Here is an 11,080-nt window from a genome sequence, read left to right as displayed (position 1 = left end):
CCCAACTAAATACACACATTATAACAATTAAATGTGGTCCCTTGATGTAAATAAAAAATTTTCTTAAAATTATGTTAGACTATAATTACAAAAAGAACAATAAATACCGATGTGCATTTTTATACTAGTACCCAGAAAGACAAACTCAAAAGAAAGTTAAAATTTGACATTTTTTTTTTCTTCTTTTGGGTATACTCATGACAATTTCATTACTCTTAAAAAAATATATTAGAAGAGATGCATTCAAACCAAATTGACATTGAAATGACAAAGAATCAATGCCAAATTGAAAAATGGATTGAAAATGGAGAACTCTGTCCTTCCAAAGTTTATTTAGAAACAACAATATTCACCTGCTTTCAAAAGATGCAGAAAACACGACTTTATATGTCAAGAAACCCTAAAACGGAAAAACACAAAAATGCCACTGAAAACACTAATATGCCCTCAAAACGTTTCTGAAATTTGAAAAAACGACGTCCATCACTACAAAACAATGAGTCATTTTCACAAGTTCATTTATGATCAATATAACGAATTTCATCCCATTCTAAATCCAAAACCTTGAGTTATTCCATGGGCCCCCATATCATTACAAACAATCAGAAACTTTCAATTCATGGAAGAATTATAACAAATTGACTTGTTTTCTTGTCAACCAAACCCTTCCAAGGTGTAAGGCGTAAAAAGATAAAGGAGAATACCAAATTTTCTGTTAGAAAAACCTGTCAGAATGGATTTACATGTGGGTTTTCCAAATATCCAATTAAACCAACTGTAAAACCAGTTTCCGTAATAGCAAAACCTAAAAACTGCTTGGAGAAACAGAAACAGGCAACCAACCATATTAGAAATAGAAATCAAGAAAAATTCTATCTAGTACCGCCAACTAGCAGGATAAAAAACAAAAACAGGCAACCAACCCTATTAGAAATAGAAATCAAGAAAATTTCTATCTAGTGTTCTCAATGGATATTTAGCAACCGCCAACTAGCAGGATAAAAAACAGAAACAGACAACCCTATTAGAAATCAAACTCAGGAAATCTCTATCTGGGTGTTCTAATAAGAATTGTAAAACAGGTTTTATGGGTAATCCCATGCAGAAAAGTTTTCCACCCTACGTTATCTGGGGGACTCTCAGATACTTTAAGCGATAATGGCAACTCAAGAGATTGGTAGTTTTGGTAACCAAATTGTGGATTCTATGTATAAAAGATTGGAAAGACATGAAAAAACCGAAAAACACAGAAGAGGAGAAGAGGGAGAGAGAGATGGCAATTGGGAAGGAAACGGGTAGGAGATGTTCACACTGTGGGAACAACGGACATAACTCAAGAACATGCAATGGGAAGGAGAAGGAGAAGGTTGGAATGAAGCTTTTTGGTGTAAGGATTTTGAAAAAAGAAGATGAAACTTTGAAGAAGAGTTTCAGTACTGAGAGTTTGCGTTCCTGCATGACTGATCCGAGTTCTTCTGATCCTGGTTGTCTCTCAGATGGGCTTCTTCAAACGAGAAGAATCACCACACAAGAAAGAAAAAGAGGTACTATTTGGTTTCATCATTCCTTTCAATATGATCAGGGAAAGCCTTTTCTTTTAAAGTTTCAAATTGGACTAGTCTAATTCTTTGATTTAAGTGAAGCTTAGCATGTGAAAGGGTCTGCATTTTCTGGTCTTCTCTATTCTTGACTAGTGTTCTCTAACCTCTGCAACCTAGGCCGCAACCCCCTTTATATGCATTTTAGCATTGAAGTTCCATTCTCACTTCCAATCCATTACTGAAGAGGAGAAATCCTAATCCAACTCAGAACCCAGTTTGATGTAGTGCAGAAGCATTGGATTTGAGTTCTTGAGTATAACTGGTTTTGGCATCTTCATCAATAAGATTAGGAGTTGTTAAAAGAGTTTGACTTTCATGTTTGTTAAGAAATATCATCAAAGATGGGTTTAAAATCATTTTCCTTAGTGATCTTGACTGTAATGGATCTAGATACAGGATGTGCGTCTTTGCGTTTCCGTTCCCTTGATTACTCTGTAGGTTACTTCCACACTTCCAAATTGACGAACCACAACCGTTTTGCCGTCACCTCTGGTGCAAATTGTAATGGGGCTCACCCACTACGATTAACATCTCCCACTCGCCACAAAGTGGTGAAGTTATCCAAATGCTCTCATCAACTCTATTCCTTTCAATGCGGAAATGGAACGTGTGACCTAAGAGATGTATCTAGGATAGGAGTGTTATATCAAGTCTCTATCTAACCAACATAGCACATCACTTGGAATTATCTCATTATACCCTAAACAATTCAATTATACCCAGTTCCACACTTTCAATCCTTCATAGTGAGCAATGTGAACTTTCTTCATATAATGTACTTGTGATTTCATCAAATAACAAGTCGCTCAGGCAATGAGTCACATCACTGTTGGGTATAGAATGAAAAGTTTTCCCATAGCTCTCATGCCATTTGGATTAGCCTCAACTGCTTTCCCAGTCTTTCCCTACGTGACTGCATCATCCTTGATCCTAAGGAATAAGCTAAAGTAGCATCATTGGATGTTCTCTTCATTGCATAGTCTAAGGTGAAGGGTACAAGTAGGATCAACGAAATGTGATCCTGATGGCTCACACAGTGATGAATTAGCAGGGATCCATTTTGTCACTCTCATCATCGGTCGACTTTAGCACATGCAACAACCATGCATGATATGGCGTAACTCCTACTGAAATGGGCATGTTACAAAAGAAAAGGCAAAAAATCTCATACGAATCTTGGTTTAGTCGCTCCCTAAAACGCTTAACCTGATTCTTTTACAATCAGTCGCTCAATGACTAATTATAAAAGGTTCACATTCGGCTATAACACAACCAACACAGAAATGTGATGATTCTATGTTTGACCATTAAGGTCTCATCTTAGTTCCACCTAAGGAGTCTCTCATTGGTTTGAAAACCCCCTAAAGCCTTACAAACCCATAGGCTCATCTTACTTGCTATCCACAAGAGTCAAGGCGAATTACCGGTGTAAGAGGGTCAATTCAATACCTGGTGACATTTTTTATAAAAATATACTAACTCATTCATCATAAACATGTGTCAAATATGCACATAAGAAAATGGTTTCATTATGTCCAAAATAAGATGTCTTAAAAAAAAGAAAAAAATAGGAGAAAACATCATCCACGTCTAAGACCTAGATTCCTAAATGTGATAGGAACACATCCCTTGGTATAGGCTTAGTCAACAGTTCAACCACCATGTTGGATGTGGAGATGTGCTTTAAGACAACTTCTCCCTTTGCAATCATATCCAGGAGAAAATGGTAGTGAATCTCTAAGTGTTTGGCTTTTCCATGGAACATAGCATCCTTTTAAAAAGCCAAAGCTATCATACTATCAGTTTGTAGTAGTACCACATCATCTCCGTCTAAGATGTAAACATAATTAATTATTCTTTTTAACAGTGAGATGAGATTTAGATGCTTAGTGCAAAACAAATCAAATTTCAAAACATATCGATTAATCAATCACCGCGAAAAAAATAAATTAGCATAAGGGTCAAGCAATTGATCATATGAGAGATCCATACAAAAAAAAAATCTCATTCAATTAACATTTTCATGGTGTTGAAGGCCGATGACCCTAATCACAACCAAGCTTTGATACCAATGTATCATCGAAGACGGGCTTTAAATCATTTACCTTAGTGATCTTGAACTACAATGGATCTAGACATAGGAGGTGTCTCTTTGCGTTCTTGTTCCTTTGATTTGCCTTGCGTATTCTGTAGGTTATTTCCACACTTCTAAATCGACAAACAAAGTGATGGAGGTTCATGATTATTAGCTTCTTTCTAAAGAGAAATCAAAGAGCAAGGGAGAGTATTCGTTCAATCGTCTGATTCGTATTCCATCCCTCTATTTATAATATTTCCCTCAACCCTAATTCCTTAATTAGAGTTTCACTTAGACTTAACTAAGTGAGAGAAAACAATATTAGAGTCTTGCTTAAACTCAAGTAAATAGAGGAGTAGTCATCGTGGACTACGCAACCGCTTTGCCACCACCTCTAGTGCAAATTGTAATGGGCACCCACCCACCACCCACCACCCACTACGATTAACATTGTTAGCTGCATTTGTGTGGATTAGGAACTTTGCAAGGTAACTAAATTGTTATGAGAGCTTGACAATTCTTCCCTTGTCATGAATAATGGATAGCTTTCATCTCCTTCATATGAGAAATCAAAGAAGATTTGTGTCTTTTTAGTTTCTTTTCTGTGTTGAGAGTTAATTCCTTTTTCAATTCTTCAGGGATGTCATGGACAGGGGAAGAACACCGATTCTTCCTTGAAGGATTAGCGGAACTCGGGAAAGGTGATTGGAGAGGAATCTCAAAGAACTTTGTGACCACCAGGACACCAACCCAAGTAGCCAGTCATGCTCAGAAGTATTTTCTCAGGCAGAATCTATCCATTAAGAAGAAGCGCAGATCAAGCCTTTTCGATGTCGCCATCAAAATCTCAGTAATTCTCCTTCCTTCATAGATTTCTTTTGGTGCTCCATCAACTTCAACTTCTTAAATTGAAGTCTTCATCTGATTTGCCTCTTGCAAGAACTAAACACTTGGAACTGGTAAATCAATTAGAGAACGTGTATCAAAACAAAAACTCTCTTGATAATGCATCCATTTTACTGGAATTCTGAACAATTTTGAGTAATGTTGCTTAAATTGTATGAATCAGTCTGGTGTATCAGTTCACAGTACGTCACAAGTAACCGGTGATGGATTTAAATCTCCACCGATCAGCCCCATGACTGCAACTGCTGGTGCTCCCTACCTCAACGGATTCCCACTTATGGTATGTGTTAACTTCTTAGCAATTCTTTTACTTGTTCAAGATTTTTCCTTCTCTTTTCTTCTTCCGTTTGCCAAATGCTAAACTCTGAGTTCTTAAACAGGCAAGATTTGGTAGCATGAGATTGAATCATCCAGCAGCTGAAATCATGCCAACCGCATCTTACATCCCTGTGATGAACTATCATAACCAAGGCTACGCATACCTAGCTGGAGCCCACAGCAACCTTTCTACTTTAGCACCCTTACCATCCCAAATGCCTATCCACTTGTCACCTCAAGTCCAGCAACGTGATTCTCAGGTAGATCCCGAAGCTTCGACTACTGTGAACACTGATCTAGGTTTGGGTATCGCATACAATATCTCAACCACCTGATGAAGAAGCAAAATTGCCATCTCAAACATCCAACTTCCATGAAGCCGTCAGAGTGGTTTGGGTTCAACTTGACTAGATGAAGTAGCTCCCTTTCTCTTCTCAAGTTTTAATAGAGAAGAATTGATATTGAAATTTTCTCTCAGCTTCCTCAAAGAAGAAGAAAAATGGTGGTAGAAAAACGAACAGAGGAAGAGAGACATTGATACTATTTGTACCCTTCCATTTCCTTGTATATTCCCAGCATCCGAGATATCCTAAATTTCTAACTTGATATAAAGCAAGAAAGCTAAGTATACGAAGCCTTAGTATTGTACATTTCAATAAGAACCTTTGCAAATACACTGGACAACTCAGTGGTTGTTAAAAGATGTTCTATGTTTCCTCAATCTCAATACTTTTTTAAGGTTATAAATGGTTTCATGGTATCTGATTGTCTGTAGCCTGGGATGAAAAGATCTGGTTTTGAAACTCCCCGAGGTTCTTGTTTGAAGGTTGCAGCACCTATGCTGCTTAACTTCATTAACAGACCCTAGTAGATAATGATGCAGTCGTAAAGTAGGGTCTAGTGTTTCTGCCAAGAATCTCAAGGTGTATTTTTCCTATGCAGTCTTACGTCAACAACTTTTACTCGAAAGTTGTCTATAGTTGTGGTCTACCGACCATTTTGGAAACATATGAGCATGAATACATGGAGAATGTCTACCCAAAAAAAAAAAGAATACATGGAGAATGCATAGAACCATATGTAATATGTAGCAGGGGTAACAGGGGCAGTATGGTCTTTCTGTTGTATTAGGACTGGCTGTGTCTTATTAATTTGTTTTAAGGGCAAGGGGGTTATTGTACTTCTTATTAGAGGTATGTAATTTAGGGGTTTGGGTGATTCGATTCATTCACTCGAAATATCTCTCTCTCCTCTCTCGATCACTCTCTGGTTTTGCTCTCGGGTTCTGCTTCTTCTTCATCTGCTGTTGAAGGTTTGGATTGTGTTCTGGTGTGTGCTTGGTGATGATATCTTGCTCTTATACAAGGCTGGAGCAGTGTCTACTGTTGGTTCGTGGAAAGACTCCGGTGATTAGTGTTCTTGGACTCACGCAGGAGAGATCTCAAGCTAGGGTTTGCATCTTGAATCAGGTGTGGTTAATCCATTATATTGGTTGCTTGATCTCTAGTCATTGTATAGAGTTTGTCACTGGTTTAGGGCTGTAATACCTTCTCTATTATTTGAAGATTGCATATGCTTGGTGAGAGCATATGTAACACCCGCAACTAAAGCAAAGGGGTAGTCTTGGCATTTTGTATTGATATTCAAATAATTACCGTTAAAGACCAAACTGGTATGGGATTAACATAGTTACTAGAATTTATTTGCTAAATTCAATCATATGTTGATTAGCTAAATGGTTAACAATCACCTTAAATAAAGAAAGAGGTGCAGGGTTCAATGCCTCATAGCTATATAAATTATATTACACATTTTGATATTGTTTTAACCCCATCCGGATTTACTTTAGAATTTGGGGATTTCATGCGTGGAAGTCATAAACATTGCATAAATAAAAGAATGATTAAATGATAAAGAAAATATTGCATAAATAGGGAGATATGCATAAATAGGGAATAAAAGACAAATCAAATATTGCATGAGAGAGAAAATATGTAATCAAATAAAAAGAGGAATCCAATATTGAGGGAATCAAGTATTGAGAGAAAAAAGAGGAATCCAATATTGAGGGAATCAAGTATTGAGAGAAACTAAGTATGTGAATATAAGGAAAACGTGGGAATTTAGGAGGAGATGGCTGATGGAATCGTGGAGTTACGAGGATGTAATTTTGAGGAGAGAGAAATGGATGGTAAAGAAAATATTGCATAAATAGGGAGATATGCATAAATAGGGAATAAAAGACAAATCAAATATTGCATGAGAGAGAAAATATGTAATCAAATAAAAAGAGGAATCCAATATTGAGGGAATCAAGTATTGAGAGAAAAAAGAGGAATCCAATATTGAGGGAATCAAGTATTGAGAGAAACTAAGTATGTGAATATAAGGAAAACGTGGGAATTTAGGAGGAGATGGCTGATGGAATCGTGGAGTTAGGAGGATGTAATTTTGAGGAGAGAGAAATTGATGGTAAGAGGAGGGAATATTGAGAGGAGAGAGAAATTGATGGTGAAAGAAACGTGGAGTTTAGGAGGATTTAGGTGTAGTTTAGGGAGAGACAACATTGAGGAATATTGAGGAATATTGAGGGGAGAGAAGAAAGATGATGAGAATGTCGAGTTAATGGTGTGAGTATATTAAACAAGAGAATGTTGAATTTATCATAAACATTCACACAAGAACTCAAGAATTAACGTGGTTCGGCATTCATTGTGAAACCTACATCCACAGCAGGAAAACCCCAAATCAACTTACTTCTGGTGTGAGGTCTCATTATCTTTAAATAGAAAGGAGTAAGAGTTTTACAATAAGTTAAATTCTAACTCCCCCTCTCTGCTAGTCTCCTTATAGAGTTGGGAGACTAACAAGTTACATTCATAACACTCCCCCTCAAGTTGGATCAAAGACATCATTTGATGTCAACTTGCTCAATGCAATTTGAAACAATCCCTTTGACAAAGCTTTGGTGAAGACATCTGCAAGCTGATTTTCACTTCTTACATAAGGGGTTTCTATAGTTCCATCCTGAACCTTTTCATGAACAAAATGACAATCAACTTCAATGTGTTTAGTTCTTTCATGAAACACTGGATTAGAGGCAATGTGTGTAGCCGCTTGATTGTCACAGAACAACTTCATGGGTTTTTTAGAACCTCTCACCCCCAATTCTTGAAGTAGGGCACCAATCCAGACTAATTCCCTAGTGGCAGATGCCATTGCTCTGTACTCTGCTTCTGCACTAGAATGAGCGACAACATTTAGTTTTTTACTTCTCCAAGAGACTAAATTTTCTCCTACGAATACACAAAAGCCAGTAGTTGATCTTCGATCAGTAGGATTGCCAGCCCAATCTGCATCGGCATATCCTTCAATGTTTGTGTGTCCATTCTTCTTCATGCAAATGCCCCTTCCTGGAGAAGACTTCATATAACGTAATATATGATTAATCAATTCCATGTGCCCTTTGGTAGGATTATGCATAAACTGACTGACATAGCTCACTACATATGCAATGTCAGGTCTGGTAATGGTCAAGTAAATCAATTTTCCAACCAACCTTTGAAAACAACTATTATCCTGCAATGGAGAATCATCATTAGTAACCTTACAAGTGTAATCCATGGGTGTGTTGGTTGGTTTCACACCCAATTTTCCAGTTTCCTTCAACAAGTCAAGAACATATTTCCTTTGAGAGATGAATAATCCTTTACTAGATATGGCAACTTCAATTCCAAGAAAGTATCGAAGTTGTCCCAAGTCCTTGATGTCAAAAGTCTTCTTCAAATATTCTTTGAGTGTATTGATTCCTTCATGATCATCTCCAGTGACTACAATGTCATCCACGTATACCAAAATTATTGTTGTGCCAGTGGAAGCTTTCTTCACAAACATGGAGGAATCTGATCCACTTCTAGTGAATCCAAATCTAATAAGAGCTGTACTTAACTTTTCATACCATGCTCGTGGTGATTGCTTTAGGCCATATATTGCTTTCTTCAATTTACAAGCAAGTCCATCTTGTTTTTCTAATGGGTGGCCTGGAGGAATTTCCATATAAACTTCTTCTTGTAAGTCTCCCTGTAAAAAAGCATTTTTCACATCCATTTGCAAAAGTGGCCATCCACAATTAACGGCAATTGACATTAACACTCTTACAGTATTCATTTTAACTACAGGAGCAAATGTCTCTCTATAATCAACTCCATATGTTTGAGTATATCCTTTGGCAATAAGCCTTGCCTTATACCTCTCTAGAGTCTCATCACTCTTGAATTTGGTCTTGTAGACCCAATGACATCCAACTGGATGTTTGCCACTTGGGAGTTGTACTATATCCCATATTTTATTTTTATGAAGAGCTTCTAGTTCCTCATTCATAGCCTTCACCCATTTAGGAGAATTCTTAGCTTCAATAAAATTGGTCGGCTCCTTGTGGTCTTCAATAGCCGAAAGATATGCAAATATTGAGGGGAGATATTATCATAACTTATATGAGATTGGATTGGGAACTTAGCTATATGATAAGTAGTAAACTCGCACAATCTCACTGAAGGCTGAGAGACCCGAGTAGATCTGCGAATTGGTAATTGCGCTATAGTTTCAACTGTATCATTTTCTGCAATAGGTACATTTGTAGTTTCTTCACCATGTAGATTTCCGTCAGTATCTTCAGTGTCATCACCTATATCAGTGCTACCTTTTGTGGTAGTGCTACCTTCTGTGGTGTCGCCCATAACATTGTCTTCATTAGCATCAACTCTTACAGACATGTTGTCGGGTATACTTGGTAATGGGACAGGAACAAATTCATTGTAATCTAGCTCCCCTTGAGTTTGATTCCTGCTAGAGAAAAACAACTAAGTTTCATCAAAAGACACATCCCGTGAAATAAAAAGTTTACCAGTAGATGGGTCAAAGCACTTGTAACCCTTTTTAGTAGAAGAGTATCTCAAAAACACACATTTGCGAGCACGAGGATCAAGTTTATCACCACCCTGGGCATGAACATAAACAATGCAACCAAAAACTCTAAGATGAGACATCACGATGGGACGATCATATAGAACCTCTAAGGGTATTTTAAAATTCAAAACTGTACTGGGGAGACGGTTGATTAAGTAACAACTCGTGCTGACAGCATCTGACCAATAAGTCTTGGGAAGATTCCCATGAAATAATAAAGATCGAGTCACCTCAAGAATATGTCTGTTTTTGCGTTCAGCAATCCCATTTTGTTGAGGAGTCCTTGCGCATGAAGTTTGATGTAAGATTCCCAAACTTTTGAGATATGATTGAAAGGCCCTATTGGTGTATTCTGTCCCATTATCTATTCGCAAAACTTTAATGCGAGTTTGATACTAAGTCAAAATCATCTGGCAAAATTCCTGAAATATCTGTAGCACTTCACTCTTGGAAGACAATAAATACAACCATGTAGCCCGAGATTTATCATCAACAAATGAAACAAAATATCTAAATCCATCTCTAGAGTCTATAGGAGATTGCCAAACATCAGAATGCACTAGATCAAATAATGCACTTGAAACATGAGTACTCTGTAGAAATGGTAATCTATGTTGCTTGGAAGAATGGCAGGCATCACAACCAGTAGAATTGAAAGATAAACAAGGATTTAAAGATCGTAAAATCTTATCAGAAGGGTGACCCATACGCCAATGCCAGAGTTGAGATTTCTCATGATTATTCATAGAAGTTAAGGTGCTATTTGTAAGATCTAATATATAGAGTTCATTCTGCAGTCTACCTTCACCAATCGTTGTCCCTGTTAAACTGTCTTGGAACACTACCTTGTCATTTGAAAAGATCACATTACAATTTAAACTCTGAGTAATTTTACTAACTGATAATAAATTCACAGATAATGATGGCACAAATAATGCATCAGTCTTGGCCAAAAATAGGTTCAATTTTCCTTGACCTTAGATTGGGAGCTTATATTGGTTAACCAAGAATAGAGAAGAAAGACAAGGGTGCAGAGAAAAGAAGAAGATAATTTAGAGCGTTGAAGGCCCTCTATCTAAGGGTGATATTCTTTTTGTGATTTCTCCACGGTAAGTAAAATCTTCATACTATCAATATGTTATCGTTTTCTTTTTCTACAATTAGATTTATAGTTTTACATGACTTCTTAGTGATTGATTCTTTTCTTAAATTT

At 37.1% G+C, this 11,080-nt stretch overlaps 1 protein-coding gene across 1 annotated transcript; it reads left to right on the top strand.

The window, feature by feature from the left end:
- Positions 1 to 1,273: 1,273 nt before the first annotated feature.
- Positions 1,274 to 5,313, top strand: LOC149029315 (putative transcription factor At5g61620). Its single transcript, XM_089142861.1, is given in 5 exon segments — positions 1,274 to 1,544; positions 4,317 to 4,528; positions 4,748 to 4,870; positions 4,965 to 5,219; positions 5,221 to 5,313. Coding segments are annotated over 5 exon segments (954 nt in total).
- The last annotated feature ends 5,767 nt before the right edge of the window (positions 5,314 to 11,080 follow it).

This window comes from Hakea prostrata, chromosome 1 (genome assembly GCF_041222555.1).
Source record: "Hakea prostrata isolate BN-2017 chromosome 1, UWA_Hpros_2, whole genome shotgun sequence".
Taxonomy (NCBI): domain Eukaryota; kingdom Viridiplantae; phylum Streptophyta; class Magnoliopsida; order Proteales; family Proteaceae; genus Hakea; species Hakea prostrata.
This window is presented reverse-complemented; position numbering and strand designations above follow the sequence as displayed.